Source organism: Melanerpes formicivorus, unplaced genomic scaffold (assembly GCF_026170545.1).
Source record: "Melanerpes formicivorus ecotype bairdi unplaced genomic scaffold, bMelFor1.0.p_v2 SCAF_16, whole genome shotgun sequence".
NCBI classification, from domain to species: domain Eukaryota; kingdom Metazoa; phylum Chordata; class Aves; order Piciformes; family Picidae; genus Melanerpes; species Melanerpes formicivorus.
Genome location: NW_027142368.1, coordinates 12,282,946 through 12,302,772, shown reverse-complemented (window position 1 = coordinate 12,302,772; position 19,827 = coordinate 12,282,946). Strand labels below are relative to the sequence as shown.

Below are 19,827 nucleotides of genomic sequence, written 5' to 3'. Positions count from 1 at the left end.
CCCCCCAGTCTTGCCTGACTTCCCCTAGCCCTTCCAGTTCCCCCTCAAACCCTTTCAATCCCCTCCCAGACCCTTCCAGTTCCCTCCCAAACTCTTCCAGCCCACCCTCCCAAGCCCTCCCTGTCCCCTACCTCCAGCCCTTCCTGCACCTTGAGGAGAAGCAACCACTGTCCCTGTCCCCCCTGGGCCCCCACTTTGTCCCCCAGAGACTCTCCTGCCCACCCCCCCCACCCACCAAGCTCACCCCTGGGGGTGGTGAGGGGCTGGTCCCCCCCCCAATGACCAGCACAGGCTCCCCTCCAGCTCTCATCAAGGGGGTTTATTGTCCACCCCCCCCATACCCTCCTACTCCTCCCAGTCCCTCCCTCTCACCCTGCCACCCCCCCTGGAGTGGGGTTTAGGCTCTAAGGGTTAGGGTGGGGGTGGCAGGGTGGGGGGTGTCTCATGTCTGCCCCCATTCCCATCCACTCCAGCTGTTCACTCTGAAGCCTAATGATGGCAGAGAGCTTCGGGTTGGTTGGATCTGGGGGTGGTTTCTGGGGGGGGGGTGGGGGGGTGGTCTTCTCCTGCCCCAAGGCTTCGTTACCGAGATGACAGCATCATGACGAACTCTGTGGGGTGATGGAGTTGGGGGGAGGGAGGTGAGGTGAGCCCCCCCCACACACACACCCCCCTCAGGGGGGGCTGCAGGGAAGCTGGGGGGGGCTCCTCACCATCGAAGTCCACGTGGCCGTCCCCGTTGAGGTCCACGTCCTGCAGGATCTCCTCCACCTCCTGAGCCTTCAGCTGCTCGCCCAGCAGGGCGGCGATGGCCTCCCGCATCTCCCCGCTGCTGATCTCCCCGTCCCCGTTGGCGTCGAACTGGGGCACCCAGGCCTCGGGGGTCAGCGGCCCCACCGCCCCCCCACCGCCCCCCAAGGCCTCTGCTTAGCCCCCACGGCCCATGGCCCCTCCGCTGTCCCGCCATGGGCGCTGTCCTCTCCATGCCCCATGGCCGCTGTTCCCCCCGCGGCCAACCCACGACCTTCCCATGGTCACCATCCCCCTGTGGTCATGGTTACCCCATGGTCACCATCCCCCTGTGGTCATGGTTACCCCATGGTCACCATCGCCTCCATGCCTATGGTCACCCTTGCCCTATGGTCATGGTTACCCCATCCCATGGTCACCATCCCCTCCACGTCTGTGGCCACCCCCCATGGCCACCATTCCCCTATGGTCATGGTCTCCCCATGGTCACCATCCCCTCCATGCTTATGGTCACCATTGCCCTATGGTCATGGTCTCCCCATGGTCACTATCCCCTCCATGCCTGTGGTCACTTCCTCATGGTCAGCATCCCCCTATGGTCATGGTTACCCCATGGTCACCATCCCCTCCATGTCTGTGGCCACCCTCCATGGTCACCCTTGCCCTATGGTCATGATCTCCCCATGGTCACCATCCCCTCCATGTCTGTGGCCACCATTCCCCTGTGGTCATGGTCTCCCCACAGTCACCATCCCCTCCATGTCTGTGGCCACCCTCCATGGTCACCCTTGCCCTATGGTCATGGTTACCCCATGGTCACCATCCCCTCCATGCCTGTGGCCACCCCCCATGGTCACCCTTGCCCTATGGTCATGGTCTCCCCATGGTCACCATCCCCTCCATGCCTATGGTCACCCTTGCCCCTGTGGTCATGGTCTCCCCATGGTCACCATCCCCTCCATGCCTGTGGTCACCCCAAGGTCACTGTTCTTCTTTGGTCACCATCACCCCAAGGTCTTCCCATGACCATCGTCCCCTCTGTACCTATAGTCACCCCCTGCGGCCATTGTCCCTACCACGGACTTGCAAGGGCTGCTGTCCCCTCCACACCTGCTGTCCCCTCCACACCTGCTGTCCCCACACCAGCTGTCCCCACACCTGCTGTCCCCTCCACACCAGCTGTCCCCACACCTGCTGTCCCCACACCTGCTGTCCCCTCCACACCAGCTGTCCCCACACCTGCTGTCCCCACACCAGCTGTGCCCCGGGGTGGCCATACCTCCCGGAAGGCGATCTTGAGCTCCCTGACGCCCACCATGTGAGCAGTCTCCTCCCGCAGCTTGGGTCCCATCATCTGCACAAAGTCCTCGAAGTCCACGCGGCCACCCACTGCCCAGGGCAAGGGGACAAGCTCAGCACCCACCCACCCCTGCCCCCAGCCCCCCAGCCCCCTCCCCAGCCCCAAGGCGCTCAGCCCCACAGTGGTCAGCCCATGGTGGCCATCCCCATGGTGGCCATCTCCATGGAGGTCAGCCCATGGTGGCCATCCCCATGGTGGTCAGCCCGTGGTGGTCAGCCCGTGGTGGACATCCCCATGGTGGCCATCCCCACAGTGGTCACCCCATGGTGGCCATCCCCATGGTGGCCATCCAGTGGCGGCCATCCCCATGATGGTCATCCCCATGGTGGTCAGCCTGTGGTGGTCACCCCATGGTGGTCAGCCCGTGGTGGCCATCCCCATGGTGGTCAGCCCGTGGTGGCCATCCCCATGGTGGTCACCCCATGGTGGTCAGCCCATGGTGGCCATCCCCATGGAGGTCAGCCCGTGGTGGTCAGCCCGTGGTGGCCATCCCCATGGTGGCCAGCCTGTGGTGGCCATCCCCACAGTGGTCACCCCATGGTGGCCATCCCCATGGTGGTCAGCCCGTGGTGGTCAGCCTGTGGTGACCATCCCCACAGTGGTCAGCCCGTGGTGGTGATCCCGTGGTGGCCCCCCCTGGTGGCCCCCTGCTCACTCCTCATCTTGATGTGCTGTGAGATCTCGATGAGCTCCATCTCGGTGGGCATGTAGCCCAGGGTGCGCATGCAGGCGCCCAGGTCCTTGTAGCTGATGTAGCCGTCCTGGTCCGTGTCGAACTCCTTGAAGGCGTCCAGCAGCTCTGCCCACACACAGGGCAGCCAGGGCACAGGGGCACCCTCAGCTCTGGGCTTCTCCAGGTGCCACACGTGCCCAGGGCAGAGTCTGCATGGCCTGTGTCCCCTTGGCACTGCACCCCATGGCACTGCACCCCAGGGCAGAGCCTGCATGGCCTGTGTCCCCATGGCACTGAACCCCATGGCACTGCACCCCATGGCAGTGCACCCCAGGGCAGAGCCTGCATGGCCTGCGTCCCCATGGCACTGCACCCCATGGCACTGCACCCCAGGGCAGAGCCTGCGTGGCCTGCGTCCCCATGGCACTGCACCCCATGGCACTGCACCCCATGGCAGTGCACCCCATGGCAGTGCACCCCAGGGCAGAGCCTGCATGGCCTGTATCCCCATGGCACTGCACCCCATGGCACTGCACCCCATGGCAGTGCACCCCAGGGCAGAGCCTGCATGGCCTGTGTCCCCATGGCACTGAACCCCATGGCAGAGCCTTCATGGCCTGTGTCCCCATGGCACTGCACCCCATGGCACTGCACCCCAGGGCAGAGCCTGCATGGCCTGTGTCCCCATGGCACTGCACCCCATGGCACTGCACCCAATGGCACTGAACCCCATGGCAGAGCCTGCATGGCCTGTGTCCCCATGGCACTGCACCCCATGGCACTGCACCCAATGGCACTGAACCCCATGGCAGAGCCTGCATGGCCTGTGTCCCCATGGCACTGAACCCCACGGTACTGCACCCCATGGCAGTGCACCCGATGGCACTGAACCCCATGGCAGAGCCTGCATGGCCTGTGTCCCCTTGGCACTGCACCCCATGGCACTGCACCCCACAGCAGCCCCCACCACACCAGGTGTCCCCACAGCACCTCACCCCATGGCAGATACCTCCACAAGCAGGAGCCCCCCACCCCCCCAGCCCACCCTAGTCCCCTTGTGCCCTCACTCACCGTCCAGCTCCTCGGGTGACAGCTCCCGCTCCTGTCCCGGTCACAAACGGGGTGGGGACAGCATCAGCTGCAGCCCAGCCCCCCCAGCCCCCCTTCCTCCCTCCCCCCCCCCCCCAAGTCACCTTCCTTAAGCGTGAGACAAAATTAACTCCGGCGGCAGGGATTAGAAGGATTGGAGACAAAGCCCTGCCCCGTGCCCCCCCCCGCCCCGTCCTGCCCTGCCACCCCTGGCCCCTCACCTGTCACCCACCCAGGGCTGACCCAGCCCAGGACCCTCAGCTTCCCGTACCCATGGGTGCCCCCAAGGCTGCTCCGTGCTCCTGGAGCTGTCCCCCTGCCGAGGGGCTGCCTTCCTAGGCTGTCCCCTTGATCCCCAGGCTTCTGGAGTGTCCCCAACACCATCCCCAGTGTCTCTGTGTCCCCTCCATCCCCTGAGCTCTGGAGTGTCCCCAGCACCATCCCCAGTGTCCCTGTGTCCCCTCCATCCCCAGGCTCCTGGAGTGTCCCCAACACCATCCCCAGTGTCCCTGTGTCCCCTCCATCCCCTGAGCTCTGGAGTGTCCCCAGCACCATCCCCAGTGTCCCTGTGTCCCCTCCATCCCCTGAGCTCTGGAGTGTCCCCAGCACCATCCCCAGTGTCTCTGTGTCCCCTCCATCCCCAGAGCTCTGGAGTGTCCTCATCCTCAGCACCTCCATGTTCCTTCCTTCCATCTCCAGGGTCCCACAGTGTCCCCAGTCCTGTCCCCATTGTCCTCAACCCCAGCATTCTAGAGTGTCCCTGTCCCCATCCTCAGTGTCCTCACGTTCCCTCCATCCCAAGGGTCCCAGAGTCTCCCCAGTCCTATCCCCTGTGTCCTGATCTCTCATTCCCCTGTCCCCATCCCCCCCATGTCCCCTCCATCTCCAGCTTCCCAGAACATCCCTGACCCTGTCCCCAGTGTCCCCACACCCCCTCCATCTCCGGGGTCCTGGAGTGTCCCCAACCCTATTTTCACTGTCCCCATGTCCCCTCCATTCCCAGCACCCAGGAATGTCCTTGTCCATTCCCAGGGTCTCCATTCCCCTCCACTGCCAAGACCCTGAGGTGTCCCCAACATCATCCCCAGTCCCCCCATGTCCCCTCCATCCCCAGGCTGCTTTGGTATCTCCCCAGTCCTGTCCCCAGTGTTCCAACCCCACCTTCACCACCTCGATGTCCCCTCCACCCTCAGGGTCTTGGACTGTCCCTGTCCCCATCCCTGCTGTCCCCTTGTCTCCAGTCCCATCCCAAATGTCCCCATCCCCAGGGTCCCAGAGGATCCCTGACCTCATTTCCCAGTGCCTCCATGTCCCCCCTCCCAAGTCTCCAGGGTCCCAGATCATCCCACACCCCATCTTCACTGTCCCCATGTCCCCTCCATCCCCAGGGGCCTGGACTGTCCCAGCCCTTGTGCCCATCCCTGTCCCACGTCCCCTTTCTGCCCAGAGTCCCAGTTTGTCCCTGATCCAATCCCCAGTGTCCCACGTTGTCCCTGTCCCCATCCCTGCTGCCCCCACATCCCCTCCACCTCCAGGCTCCTGGACTGTCCCCATCCCCAAGGCCCCACGTTGTCCCTGTCCCCATCGCTGCTGCCCTCACATTCCCTCCACCTCCAGGCTCCTGGGCTGTCCTCATCCCCATGTCTCCCATCCCCAGTGTCCCACACTGTCCCTGTCCCCATCCCTGCTGCCCCCATGTCCCCTCCACCTCCAGGCTCCTGGACTGTCCCCATCCCCAAGGTTTCACACTGTCCCTGTCCCCATCCCTGCTGCCCCCACATCCCCTCCACCTCCAGGCTCCTGGACTGTCCCCATCCCCAGTGTCCCACACTGTCCCTGTCCCCATCGCTGCTGCCCCCATGTCCCCTCCACCAGCCTGCCCTCGCTCCTCTCTCCCCAGGCTCCCAGAACGTCCTCACTTCCATCCCCACGTCCCCTCCTCCTCCCGAGTCCCGGAGCAGCCCCGGCTCCATCCCCGTGTCCCCGAGGTCCCCTGCCGGCCCAGCTGTCCCCACCTTGCCGAAGACAGTGTTGAGGAAGGGGGAGTAGGTCTTGTTGGCCGCGGCGTTGGGGTCCGCAGAGCCCTTCTTGCTGTTCTTGTGCCCGTGGCCCCCGTGCCGGGACTCAGGGCTCTTGGTGCCCGGGGGGCCGCCACCATCCTCAGCAGCTTTGGGGCTCTTCTCCCCCCCCCTCCCCTCCTTTCCCCTTGCCTGGGGCTTCTGCGTCCTTGGGGGTCCCCTTGTCCCCCCGGGTGCGTGGCATGTGGCCGGGTGGGCAGGGAGCAGGACCTTGGGGTGGCCAAGCCTGGGGAAGGCGGCTGGGAAATCCTCTTAGGTGCTCCCCCCCCCGCCCGCCCCCCCGGCCCATGAACCTGGGCAAAGCCAATTAGCGGTGATTAGTGACAGGAAACTGCCACCGGCCGCCGCTGCCACCCCCCAGGGCCCCGTGCTGGGGCACAGCCACGCTGCCATGGCACCGACACAGACCGGCTGGGTGCCCGAAGGGCGTCCTGGGGTCACCCCGGGGACGTGGTGGCACCCCAAGGCCACCACCCATGTCCCCAGCACCAACCCATGTCCCCAGCACTCATCTCATGGCCACCACCCATGTCCCCAGCACCAAACCATGTCCCTAGCACTCATCTCATGGCCACCACCAATGTCCCCAGCACCAGCCCATGTCCCCAGCACTCATCTCATGGCCACCACCCATGTCCCCAGCACCAAACCATGTCCCTAGCACTCATCTCATGGCCACCACCAATGTCCCCAGCACCAACCTATGTCCTCAGCACTCATCTCATGGCCACCACCCATGTCCCCAGCACCAGCCCATGTCCCCAGCACTCATCTCATGGCCCCCACCAATGTCCCCAGCACCATCCCATGGCCCCAGCACTCATCTCATGGCCACCACCAATGTCCCCAGCACCAACCTATGTCCCCAGCACTCATCTCATGGCCACCACCAATGTCCCCAGCACCAAACCATGTCCCCAGCACTCATCTCATGGCCACCACCAATGTCCCCAGCACTCATCTCATGGCCACCACCAATGTCCCCAGCACCAAACCATGTCCCCAGCACTCATCTCATGGCCACCACCAATGTCCCCAGCACCAAACCATGTCCCCAGCACTCATCTCATGGCCACCACCCATGTCCCCAGCACCAACCTATGTCCCCAGCACTCATCTCATGGCCACCACCAATGTCCCCAGCACCAAACCATGTCCCTAGCACTCATCTCATGGCCACCACCAATGTCCCCAGCACTCATCTCATGGCCACCACCTATGTCCCCAGCACCAACCTATGTCCCCAGCACTCATCTCATGGCCACCACCCATGCCCCCAGCACCAAACCATGTCCCCAGCATTCACCCCACAGCCACCATCTGTGTCCCCAGCATCAAACAACATCCCAAATACTCACTCCATGGCCCCACCAATGCCCCCAGCACCAAACCATGGCCCCAGCACTCATCTCATGGCCACCACCCATGTCCCCAGCACTCATCTCATGGCCACCACCATGTCCCTAGCACCAACCCACGTCCCCAGCACTCTCACCTTACATCCAGCACTGCTGCCCTCAACCCTGGACCCCCTCCTCCAGCACATCCCCAAGAGGCAGTGACAGCCATGAGCTCTGTGCTGCACATTGGCCCTGCTGTGTGCCCTGATACCATCAGTGCTGGGCAGGGAGGGTGGCAGCAGGAAGCCAGTGCAGGATGGGGAGATGCCATCTGAGGGGCATCGTCACACCATGATCACGCAACACACGTCCCCATTGTCCCCACCTCGGGGGCTAGCCCAAGACCCCCACCCTGATGCTCTATAGAGGCCAGCACTGGGTGGCCCCTGGGGAGAGGGAGTCCTGCTCCACATTTACCCCGTGGCTGCCCCATGGCACTGTCCCCAAGCTGGGGAGGGCCCAAATGGGGCCACACTGCTGTGTTCCATGTATGTCCTCCCCCCAGCCTTAGGTCAGATGGGGAAACTGAGGCAGGGCTGATGCCACCCCCCCCAGGAACCCCTCCAGTATCAGTACTGGGAAAAGGGAGAGATTTTGGGGGGGTGGGGGAGGGGAAGTGGGTGGAGCTCCCGAACTGAAGCCCCTCCCAGCTGCACCCACATTTAGGGCACCCCACAGCCGGGGGCACCCCATCTGCCACCTCTGCTCCAGCTGTCCCCACCACTAAGGTAGGTCCTAATGCCCGGGAGGGAGTGGCACAGGGACGTGGGGTGGCACAGCAGGGGGAACATGGATGGCACACGGCACACAGGGGGACAGCTCAAAGTGAGGGCAGGAAGGAGGGTCAGGGGGCTGGGGGGACATGGGGGAGATGGGAAGCTGGTGACACCAGAAGGGAGAATAGGGAAGGATGTGACACAAGAGGGTGATAAAGAGGGGGTAGACGGGATGGGGGGAGGGGGGAGGGCGGGAAGAGAGGGAAGAGGAAGGGATGATACAGGAAGGGAAGATGCCCAGAGTGGGGGTGACAGGAGAGGGGGGGGGAGACGAGAGGGGGTGAGACCAGAGGGGACAATAGGGGAGGATGGGACACTAGAGGGGGATACAGGAGGGTGTGACACGGCAGGGGGGGAGGGGGGAGGGGAGTGGGATGGAGGATGTGACACGAGAGGGAGTCACACAGGACGGAGTGATAGAGGAGGGGAAGATACGGGAAGGGGCAACCTGAGAAGGGGTAACAAGGGAGGGGTTGACACCAGAGAGGGATGACATGGGATGGGAATGTTACAGGAAGGGGTGACATAAGGAAATGACGAAGAGGGGGTGATGCCGGGGGGGAGGGGGGGCTGACGATACCATAAGGGGGGACACAGGACGAGGTGATACCAGAGCCGATGAGAGAGGAGGAGGTGAAACGGGAAGGGGGCGGCAGGAGAGGGGTGGAGTGAGATGGAAGGTGTGGCAGGGGAGGGGGGTGACACGGGATGGAGGGACGGGAAGGGGTGGCAGGGGAGGGGGGTGACACGGGATGGAGGGACGGGAAGGGGTGGCAGGGGAGGGGGGTGACACGGGATGGAGGGACGGGAAGGGGTGGCAGGGGAGGGGGTGACACGGGATGGAGGGACGGGAAGGGGTGGCAGGGGAAGGGGTGGCAGGGGAGGGGGTGACACGGGATGGAGTGAGATGGAAGGTGTGGCAGGGGAGGGGGGTGACACGGGATGGAGTGAGATGGAAGGTGTGGCAGGGGAGGGGGGTGACACGGGATGGAGGGACGGGAAGGGGTGGCAGGGGAAGGGGTGGCAGGGGAGGGGGGTGACACGGGATGGAGGGACGGGAAGGGGTGGCAGGGGAGGGGGGTGACACGGGATGGAGGGACGTGGAAGGGGTGGCGGGGAGGGGGTGACACGGGATGGAGGGACGGGAAGGAGTGGCAGGGGAGGGGGTGACACGGGATGGAGGGACGGGAAGGGGTGGCAGGGGAGGGGTGACACGGGATGGAGGGATGTGGAAGGTGTGGCAGGGGAGGGGTGACACGGGATGGAGGGACGGGAAGGGGTGGCAGGGGAGGGGGTGACACGGGATGGAGGGACGTGGAAGGGGTGGCAGGGGAGGGGGTGACACGGGATGGAGTGAGATGGAAGGTGTGGCAGGGGAGGGGGTGACACGGGATGGAGGGACGGGAAGGGGTGGCAGGGGAAAGGATGGCAGGGGAGGGGGTGACACGGGATGGAGGGATGGGAAAGGGTGGCAGGGGAGGGGTGACACGGGATGGAGGGACGTGGAAGGGGTGGCGGGGAGGGGGTGACACGGGATGGAGGGACGTGGAAGGGGTGGCAGGGGAGGGGGTGACACGGGATGGAGGGATGTGGATGGGGTGGCAGGGGAGGGGGGGGCACGGGATGGAGTGAGATGGAAGGTGTGGCAGGGGAGAGGGTGACACGGGATGGAGGGACGTGGAAGGGGTGGTGGGGAGGGGGTGACACGGGATGGAGGGACGGGAAGGGGTGGCAGGGGAAGGGATGGCAGGGGAGGGGGTGGCACGGGATGGAGGGACGGGAAGGGGTGGCAGGGGAGAGGGTGACACGGGATGGAAGGACGTGGAAGGGGTGGCAGGGGAGGGGGTGACACGGGATGGAGGGATGGGAAGGGGTGGCAGGGGAGGGGGTGACACGGGATGGAGGGACGGGAAGGGGTGGCAGGGGAGGGGGGTGACACGGCGGGAGGGACATAGGGAGGGCTGACACGGGGAGGAGGTGACACAGGAATGGGCGACACCTCTTCCCTCAGCTCCAAGCCCCCCATGCTTCCCACAGGGCTAGCCCTCGGCCGATGGAGGCAGCAAACACCACACTGTCCCCAGCCTTGTCCCTGCCACCGGGCAGCCTGAGGTGGGATGGGTGGCTTCTGGTGGCCTGCGTGGCACTGGGGCTGCCAGCCAACGCCTTCACCCTGTGGTTCACGGGCTGGCACCTGCGGGGCCAAGGCTTGGCATGCTTCATCCTCAGCCTGGCCACCTCCGACCTCCTCTTCCTCGCCAACTCCATCCTGCAGATCTGGTCTGTGGCCAACAGCCACCAGTGGCTGCTGGGCACCTCGCTGTGCCGACTCCACCAGTTCCTCTACGCTTTGGGTTACTACAGCAGCCTCTTCCTGCTGGCGACCATCAGCTTGGACAGGTGCCTGCTGGTGGCCGCCCCGCTGTGGTACCGGTGCCGGCGCCCGGCACGGTTGCCGCTGGCACTGTGCCTGGGCGCCTGGGTGGCAGCGGCCGCCTGCAGCGTGCCCGACACGGTCCTGGCGGAGGCGCTGGAGCTGCAGTGGGTGCCCGGCTTTGTGGTGTGCATCACCCTGAGGGGCAGCTGGGAGGTGCCCATGCGCTGGCTGGAGGTGCTGGTGGAGGGGCTGCTGCCCTTCTGCGTGGTGACGGTGTGCCACGGGGTGGCCCTGGCGCTGGCAAGCTGCCGGCGTGGGCACGGGGGCCGCCGTCCGGCTCGCTTCCAGCGCATCTTGGTGGCCACGGTGAGCCTCTACGTGGCGCTGCACCTGCCCTTCCAGGTGGCCCAGCTGCTGACGCTGGTGGCACCTGGCACCTCCGAGCACCTCATCTACCTCCTGGGGCTGGCCTTCAATCTGAACAGCTGCATCAACCCCTGCCTCTACCTGCTCTTTGGCACCACCAGCGCCTGCCAGTGCCTCGCCCGCCTGCCTCTCCTTGCCCGCCGGCCAGCCACAGCCCTTGCCCAAGTGCCACCCACTGCCCTCAGCCACGTGCCACCCGCTACCGTCACTCCCGTGCCGACTGCTACTGACAACCCTGTGCCACCTACTACTGACAATCCTGTGCCAACTGCTACTGTCACCCCTGTGCCACCTGCTACTGGCAACCCTGTGCCAGCTGCAGCCACCACCTCAGTGCCACCCACCACTGTCAGCCCTGTGCCACTGCCACCACCTCAGTGCCAGTGACCACCATCACCCTGTGCCAGCTGCAGCCACCACCTCAGTGCCACCCACCGCTGTCAGCCCTGTGCCACTGCCACCACCTCAGTGCCAGTGACCACCATCACCCTGTGCCAGCCGCAGCCACCACCTCAGTGCCACCCACCGCTGTCAGCCCTGTGCCACTGCCACCACCTCAGTGCCAGTGACCACCATCACCCTGTGCCAGCTGCAGCCACCACCTCAGTGCCACCCACCGCTGTCAGCCCTGTGCCACTGCCACCACCTCAGTGCCAGTGACCACCATCACCCTGTGCCAGTTGCTGTTGTTACAGAGCCCCTGAATCACTAAGGTTGGAAAAGATCTCTGAGGTCGTGGAGTCCAACCATCGACTCAGCACCACCCTGGCCACCAAGCCATGGCCCTCAGCACCACATCTCCAGGGCTTGGAAACCCCCTCCAGGGATGGCGACTCCACCACTGCCCTGGGCAGCTTGGGCCAGGTCTTGACAGCCCTCAAAGGCAAGAAATTGTTCCTCATGTCCAACCTAAACCTCAGTTTGAGGCTGTTTCTTCTCATCCTATCACTTGTTCCCTGGCAGAACACCGTCTGGCTCCAACCTCCTTGCAGGGAGGTGTAGAGAGCCAGAAGGTGCCCCCTCAGCCTCCTTCGCTCCAGGTGGAACACTGTGCCCCACAGGGTGACCTGACACAGGGCGACCCTGCCCTCAGGCTGACCCTGCCCTCAGGCTGACCTTGTCCCATGGAGTGACCCTGCTTGTAGGGGAGACCCTGCCTGTAGGGGAGACCCTGCCCATGGGCCCCCTGCTTACGGAGTGGCTCTGGCATGGGGTGACCCTACCCCTGGACACAGCATGCTCCACAGGCTCCCTGCCCATGGAGTGACTGTGCCCAGTGGGCAGCTCCTGACCACGAGGTGACCTTGTCCATAGGGTGACCTTACCCACAAGGACCACGTCCATGGGGACCCTACCCCTCACGGGGACCATGCCCCACATGGTGACCCTGGCATGGTGGGACCCTGCTCCACAGGGTGACCTGAAATTGGGGGATCCTGCCCCCCAGGGTGACCCTGCCCATGGGGTGACCCTGCCCCACGGGGACTGTGTCCTCCCAGCAGGGCGACCTGACATAGGAGGACTTTGTCCACGGAGTCACTGTGGCCGTGGGCACTCTGATCCACGCGGTCCCCGTGCCCAAGGAGTGACCCTGTCCAGAGGGTGACCAGGCCTCTTGGGGGTCCCTGCGCATGGGGTGACCATGCCCGCGGAGGGACAACGCCCGCTGGGGGGACCCTGCCCACGGGGGGGGACCGTGTCCACGAGGTCCATGCCCACGGGATGACCCTATGGGGTTACCCTGACACCGGGGTGACCGCGCCAACGGGGACCGTATCCTCGTCCCCACCCCACGGGGTGACAGCGCCCACGGAGGGGCAGTCCCCACTGGGGGACACTGACACGGGGTGAACCGCCCCTTCCCCCACTTCATCCCCCGGTACCGGGGCCCCCCCGGCTCCCCGGGAGCGCATGCGCGGGGCGGGGCCGCCGCGGTCACTTCCTGCCCCGCCCCCTCCCCTCCCGCCGCTGCCGCCGCTACCGGCCCCGCGCGCCGCCGCCCGCCGCCCCCGGCCCCGGTGAGTGCGGGGACCGGACGCCCCCCCACTGCCACGGCCAACGGCCCGGCCCGAGGGGGGCTCCCGGGAACCGGCTCCGCAGTACTGGACCCAACCGGACTCGCGACCGGAGCCACCGGCCCCATCCCTGTCCCCATCACTGTCCCCGTTCCTGCCCTCATCCTGTCCCCTGTCCCCGTTCTTGTCTTCATCCTGGCCCTGTCCTTGTCCTCTTCCTGTCCCCATATCTGTCTCCATCCTTGTGCCCGCCTCTGTGCCCGTCCTGTCTCCATCCTTGTCCCCATACCCAGTGGGGCCATCCCTGTTCCCCCTGCTGTCGTCGTCCCTGTCCTGTGCCTCATCCTATCTCTGTCTCTTTACCCAGTGAGGCCATCGCTGTTCCCCACCTCTGTCCTTGTCTCTTGCCCTGTCTCATTCTGTCCCCATTCCTGCCTTTGGTTCCTGTCCCTTTACTCAATGGGGCCATTCCTGTCCTCATCCTTGTCCTCATCCTTGTCCCCATCCTTGTCCCCATCCTTGTCCCCATCCTTGTCCTCATCCTTGTCCCCATCCTTGTCCCCATCCTTGTCCTCATCCTTGTCCCCATCCTTGTCCCCATCCTTATCCCCATCCTTGTCCCCTTACTCAGTGGGGCCTCTCCTATCACATCCTTGTCCTTGGCCCCAGTCCTCTCCCCTGTCCCCATCTGCCTTCTCATCCCCTATCCTTGTCCCTGTGCCCTTACCCAGTGGGGCCATTCACGTTCTCATCCTGTCCCTGTCTCTGTCTTCACTCCTGTCCCCATCCCTGTCCTCATCCCCAAGCTCTGTCCTCATGTGCTTTCTCCATCCCTGTCCTTGTCCCCATTCTCACTCCTGTCCTTGTCCCCATCCTCATCCCCATCCCTGTCCCCACCCCTGCCCCTGTCTCTGTCCCCTTTTAGCCAGCAGGGCCACTCCTGACCCCACATCTGTCCCCAAGCCCCCTGACCCATCAGGACCCTCCCCATCCCTCTCCCAGCGGGAACGCCCTTGTCCCCATCCACCTCCCTGTCCCCATGGTGGGAGGGCCCCCCCCGAGCCCCCCTGGACGGGGCAGGGCAGGGAGGGGTTTATCTGCTGGCGGGAAGGGGCTGGGCCGCCCTTTACCCAGGGCGGGTGACAAGGGACAGCCTCCCCTCTCGGCCACCCTTGGCTGCTTGCACGCAAGATTCCAGCTGGGTGCTGACTCCCGTCCCGGGGGGTGGGGGTGTGTGCGCCCCCCAGCCATGTCGTTCCGGAAGGTGGTTCGGCAGAGCAAGTTCCGGCACGTCTTCGGGCAGCCGGTGAAGACGGAGCAGTGCTACGATGACATCCGCGTGTCCCGCGTCACCTGGGACAGCACCTTCTGCGCCGTCAACCCGGCCTTCCTCGCCATCATCGTGGAGGCCAGCGGCGGGGGGGCCTTCCTCGTCCTCCCCCTCCACAAGGTGCTGCTGGGAGGGTGCTGGCGGGCGGCTGGCTGGCCCTTAAGGCGCCTTCCAACCCTGAGCCGTCCGTACCGGGGAGGGTGGTGGTGGGGAACTCAATGATCTTCCAACCCAAGCCATTGATAGTGGGGGGGTGGTGGTGGGGAACTGGCTGATCTTTAAGGTCCCTTCCAACCCAAGCCATTGATAGTGGGAGGGTGGTGGTGATACCAGGAGAGGGGTGATGGTGATACCAGGAGAGGGGTAGTGGAGAGCTGGCTGATCTTTAAGGTCCCTTCCAACCCAAGCCATTGATAGTGGGAGGGTGGTGGTGATACCAGGAGGGGGGTGATGGTGATACCAGGAGGGTGATGGTGGAGAGCTGGCTGATCTTTAAGGTCCCTTCCAACCCCAGCCATTGATAGTGGGAGGGTGGTGGTGATACCAGGAGGGTGGGTGGGGGGAGCTGGATGGTCCCTAAGGTCCCTTCCAACCCAAGCCATTGATAGTGGGAGGGTGGTGGTGATACCAGGAGGGTGGATGGGGGGAGCTGGATGGTCCCTAAGGTCCCTTCCAACCCAAGCCATTGATAGTGGGAGGGTGGTGGTGATACCAGGAGAGTTCCAGCGCACTGAGAAGAGGTTGGTCTCAGTACTGGCAGAGTGCTGATGCTGTGACAAGAGGGTGGCAGCGATACCAGGCTGGGTACTGGTGTGGTGACAGGAAGGTGGCAGCAATGCCAGGGAGCTGGTGGCAGCACTGGGAGGCTGCTGGCGTGACGGTGGGGGTGTGACCACCCTCTCTATGTCCCTTTTGTCCCCAGACTGGGCGCATTGACAAGTCCTACCCCACGGTGTGCGGGCACACGGGACCCGTGCTGGACATTGACTGGTGCCCCCCACAACGACCACGTCATCGCCAGCGGCTCCGAGGACTGCACTGTCATGGTGAGGGGCTGACAGGGGCCGGGGAGGGGAGTGGTGAAGGTGAGGATCCCTCTCCTTTGCCCACTGTCCCCCTCTGCCCCCTCCCAGGTGTGGCAGATCCCCGAGAACGGGCTGAGCCAGCCGCTGACGGAGCCGGTGGTGGTGCTGGAGGGGCACTCGAAACGCGTTGGCATCATCTCCTGGCACCCCACCGCCCGCAACGTCCTCCTCAGCGCAGGTACCGGCGGGGGGCGGTCGCAGGAGGCGGGGGGCACACAGGGGCTGAGGTGACCTCCCGGTGTCGCCTTCAGGGTGCGACAACGTGGTGCTGATCTGGAACGTGGGCACGGCGGAGGAGCTGTACCGCCTGGACGGGCTCCATCCCGACCTCATCTACAGCGTCAGCTGGAGCCGCGACGGCTCCCTCTTCTGCACCGCCTGCAAGGACAAGGCCATCCGCGTCATCGACCCCCGCCGGGGCACCGTGGTGGCCGTGAGTGTCCCCAGCCACTGTCACCCTGCTCGCCTTCCCAGGGCGCCATCCGGCCCCTGGGAGAACCCCCCCAGGTCATAGAGGCATAGAACTGGAGAATCAGAGAGTCAGAGAGTCATAGGATCAGGGTCACAGAATCAGAGAGTCACAGAACCAAGTCATAGAACCAGAGAATCAGAGAGCCAGAGAATCAAGGCATAGAATCAGAGAGCCAGAGAATCAAGGCATAGAATCAGAGAGTCAGAGAATCAAGGCATAGAATCAGAGAGCCAGAGAATCAAGGCATAGAATCAGAGAGCCAGAGAATCAAGGCATAGAATCAGAGAGTCAGAGAATCAAGGCATAGAATCAGAGAGCCAGAGAACCAAGGCATAGAATCAGAGAGCCAGAGAATCAAGGCATAGAATCAGAGAGCCAGAGAACCAAGGCATAGAATCAGAGAGCCAGAGAATCAAGGCATAGAATCAGAGAGTCAGAGAATCAAGGCATAGAATCAGAGAGCCAGAGAACCAAGGCATAGAATCAGAGAGCCAGAGAATCAAGGCATAGAATCAGAGAGCCAGAGAACCAAGGCATAGAAGCAGAGAGCCAGAGAATCAAGGCGTAGAATCAGAGAGCCAGAGAATCAAGGCATAGAATCAGAGTCAGAGAGCCAGAGGATCAAGGCATAGAACCAGAGAGTCATAGAATCAGAGAGTCATAGAATCAGAGTCAGAGAGTCATAGATCACAGAGTCATAGAATCATTGAGTGGTCCAGGCTGGAAAGGATCTCCAAAGTTCATCCAGTCCAACCCCCCCACAGTCAGCAGGGACATCCCCAGCTAGATCAGACTGCCCAGGGCCTCTTTGAGCCTCACCTTGAATATCTCCAGGGAAGGAGCCTCAACCACCTCCCTGGGCAACCTGTTCCAGTGTTCCACCACCCTCATAGTGAAGAACTTCTTCCTGCTGTCCAATCTCAATCTGCCCTTCTCCAGTTTGAAGCCATTGCCCCTGATCCTGTCCCTGCAGGCTTTTGCAGTCTCCATCCTTCCTGTAGTCCCCTTCAGGCACCGGCAGGCTGCTATTAGGTCTCCCTGGAGCCTTCCCTTCCCCAGGCTGAACACCCCCAGCTCCCTCAGCCTATGCTCGTAGCAGAGCTGCTCCAACCCCTCTTGTCTCTCAGCGCTGTCTCATGTCGCTCGGCTGCCGCTCCCCTGGGTGTTCCCCACTGGCTGTGCCATCCGCGGGTGCCAGGGCAGTGCCAGGGCGGTGCCGGTGACCCAGCTGTGCCCTCCCTAGGAGAAGGAGCGGGCACACGAGGGGGCCCGCCCCATGCGGGCTGTCTTCTTGGCCGACGGCAAGATCTTCACCACCGGCTTCAGCCGCATGAGCGAGAGGCAGCTGGCACTGTGGGACACGGTGAGGAGCGCCCCAGGGGTCCCCTGGCACCGTGTCGGGGGTGTGCCGTGGGGCTGACGCCTTTCCCCCCTCCTCCCCCGGGCAGGAGAACCTGGAGGAGCCCATGGGGCTGCAGGAGCTGGACTCCAGCAACGGCGCTCTGCTGCCCTTCTACGACCCCGACACCAACGTGGTCTACGTCTGCGGCAAGGTGCGGCCCCGCGGCGTGGCCCCCGGGCTTCGGGGCCCCTCCCCAGGCCGCAGACCCCCACCCTAATGCCATGTCCCCAGGGCGACTCGAGCATCCGGTACTTTGAGATCACGGAGGAGCCTCCCTACATCCACTTCCTCAACACCTTCACCAGTAAGGAGTCCCAGCGGGGCATGGGCTGGATGCCCAAGCGTGGGCTGGACGTCAGCAAGTGTGAGATTGCCAGGTGGGCACAGGGAGGTGGGACACGGGGTTGGGGGGCAAGGGGGGGTGTGGGGGGGGGTTGTCCTTGTCCCCATTTACCTTCTTAACCCTTCCGTGACCCACTCTGAACCCCCAAACCCGGGCAGGTTCTACAAGCTGCACGAACGCAAGTGTGAGCCCATCATCATGACGGTGCCAAGGAAGGTCAGTGGGGGCTTGGGGGGGGGCCCCACTACCCCAGGGTGTGGCACTGGGATGGGGGGCACTGGTGGCTGGGTGGAGGCTCCTTAATCAATCCTCATGAGGGCCTTGTGGGGTCCCTGGGTGTGGTGGGTTGAAATTCCTCCCCCCCAGCAGGACAAGGCAGTCGAGTTGCAGTCTGCAGTCGTGCTGGTGGGGGTCTGTGGGCAGGACATGGTCCTGGGTGGGGGTTCCAGTGTAGGGGGTCCTCACTGGGGTTGTTTGGGGTTCCTGGGCAGGATGGGGGTGGCTGGGTAGGGTTCTTCAGTCGTAGCAGGCTGGGTGGAGGTCCCTGGGTAGGGCACAGTGGCTGGGTGGGCATCTCCAGTCATGCCTGTGGGTAGAACACATTGCTTAGGTGGGGGGGTCCCCATGTGGGTTGAGTGGGGTTCCCTGGGTGTGGGGTTCCCTGGGTGTGGGGGTTCCCTGGGTTTGGGATTCCCTGGGTGTAGGGGTTCCCTAGGCGTGGAGTTCCCTGGGTGTGGGGTTCCCTGTGTATGGAGTTCCCTGGGTTTGGGGTTCCCTGGGCGTGGGGGTTCCCTGGGCGTGGGGTTCCCTGTGTATGGAGTTCTCTGGGTGTGGGGTTCCCTGGGCGTGGGGGTTCCCTGGGTGTGGGGGTTCCCAGGGCGTGGGGTTCCCTGGGTGTGGGGGTTCCCAGGGCGTGGGGTTCCCTGGGTGTGGGGGTTTCCTGGGTTTGGGGTTCCCTGGGTGTGGGGGTTCCCTGGGTGTGGAGTTCCCTGGGTGTGGGGTTCCCTGGGCATGAGGGTTCCCTGGGCATGGGGGTTCCCTGGGTGTGGGGTTCCCTGGGCGTGGGGGTTCCCTGGGCGTGGGGGCTCCCAGGCAGGCAGGGCTGGGGTGTGTGTGGAGTGCTGGTGCAGGGGAAGCTGCCTGCCTGGGGGTTTCCACGAGCTGCTGGGGCAGGACAAGGCGCAGCTGCGTCGGGGCGCTCCACGGGGGTCTCCAGGAGGGTCCCATCACCTCCTCTGACGTTGTCTTTTGGGGGGGGCGGGGGGTGTGGCAGTCGGACCTGTTCCAGGACGACCTGTACCCCGACACGGCCGGCCCCGAGGCGGCCATGGAGGCGGAGGAGTGGGTGGCCGGCCGGACGGCGGGGCCGGTGCTGGTGTCCCTGCGCCAGGCCTACGTCCCCAGCAAGCAGCGGGACCTGAAGGTCAACCGCCGCTCGCTGCTCCAGGACAGCCGCGGCCCCCCCCGCCGCCGCCGGCGCGCCCACCGCCCCCCCTGCCACGCCCCCCGCCGCCCACGCCCGCCTCAGCGCCCCGCCCGCCCTCGGCACCCTCCCGCCCGCGCCCACGGTAGGTGGGGGGTAGGGGCTGCGGGGCTGGGGGCTCTCTGGGGGGGGTCTTTGTGAGTGGGGGCTTCACACGTGGGGACTTCATACCTGGGGTCTCCAGGGGTAGGGCTGTGGGGTACACGGGGTCTCTGTGGGTGGGGTGAGGTCTCCCCTCGTGAGGTCTCACCTCATAGGTGAGGTCTTTGGGTGGGGCTGTGGAGTAGGTGGAGTCGGTGTGGGATGTGCTGTGGAATGGGTGGAGTCTTTGTGGGTGAGGCCTTCATGGGTGTGGCCTTCATGGGTGGAGCCCAGGGGTCGGATGCAGGGGTGGTGGTCCGTAGGTCGGGTGGGGGGCCGGTGGCCCGTGGGGATGGATGGCGGGTCGGGGAGCGGGTGTGGTGGGTGGGTGTGGCCGCGGCGGGCGTGGCTGACGGGGCGTGGCCCGGCAGGGCCGGCTGGAGGAGGTGCTGCAGGAGGTGGCCGCGCTGCGGGCGCTGGTGGCCGAGCAGGGGCAGCGCATCAGCCGCCTGGAGGAGCAGCTCAGCCGCCTGGAGAACGGCCACGTCTAGGGACCACCTCGCGCCCCCCCCAGGGGACCACCTCATGCCTCACACCCCCCCAAGGGACCACCGGACCCCCTCCCGCGTCGGACTGCCCCCAGGGGACCATTCCCCACCCCGGGACCTCCCTGAGATCATCCTTCCT

The 19,827-nt window shown here is 64.7% G+C and overlaps 3 protein-coding genes across 4 annotated transcripts; 2 read left to right on the top strand and 1 right to left on the bottom strand.

Moving 5' to 3' along the window:
• Positions 1–305: 305 nt before the first annotated feature.
• LOC137445969 (calcium-binding protein 2-like) lies at positions 306–6,182 on the bottom strand. The gene is given in 7 exon segments (XM_068148176.1): positions 306–611; positions 714–861; positions 2,030–2,139; positions 2,766–2,909; positions 3,855–3,885; positions 5,888–6,061; positions 6,063–6,182. Coding segments are annotated over 7 exon segments (708 nt in total). The 5' UTR covers positions 6,135–6,182; the 3' UTR covers positions 306–582.
• A 1,879-nt stretch (positions 6,183–8,061) lies between these two features.
• GPR152 (G protein-coupled receptor 152) lies at positions 8,062–11,820 on the top strand. 2 transcript variants are annotated; one of them, XM_068148175.1, is made up of 2 exons: positions 8,062–8,078; positions 10,164–11,820. In XM_068148175.1, exon 2 carries the CDS (start codon positions 10,180–10,182, stop codon positions 11,314–11,316), a length of 1,137 nt encoding a protein of 378 aa, XP_068004276.1. In that variant the 5' UTR covers positions 8,062–8,078; positions 10,164–10,179; the 3' UTR covers positions 11,317–11,820. The 2 variants fall into 2 exon arrangements, with proteins under 2 accessions (XP_068004276.1, XP_068004275.1); XM_068148174.1 differs by lacking the exon at positions 8,062–8,078 and adding an exon at positions 9,450–9,491.
• A 1,066-nt stretch (positions 11,821–12,886) lies between these two features.
• CORO1B (coronin 1B) lies at positions 12,887–19,780 on the top strand. Its single transcript, XM_068148171.1, is given in 13 exon segments — positions 12,887–12,947; positions 14,192–14,394; positions 15,197–15,268; positions 15,270–15,320; positions 15,408–15,537; positions 15,611–15,792; positions 17,075–17,194; positions 17,280–17,384; positions 17,465–17,610; positions 17,735–17,792; positions 18,850–19,031; positions 19,033–19,144; positions 19,572–19,780. Coding segments are annotated over 12 exon segments (1,479 nt in total). The 5' UTR covers positions 12,887–12,947; positions 14,192–14,193; the 3' UTR covers positions 19,692–19,780.
• The last annotated feature ends 47 nt before the right edge of the window (positions 19,781–19,827 follow it).

Bases quoted from the DNA above. Each gene is read 5' to 3' on its own strand.
- GPR152 (XM_068148175.1), top strand. From the start codon at position 10,180: ATGGAGGCAGCAAACACCACACTGTCCCCAGCCTTGTCCCTGCCACCG.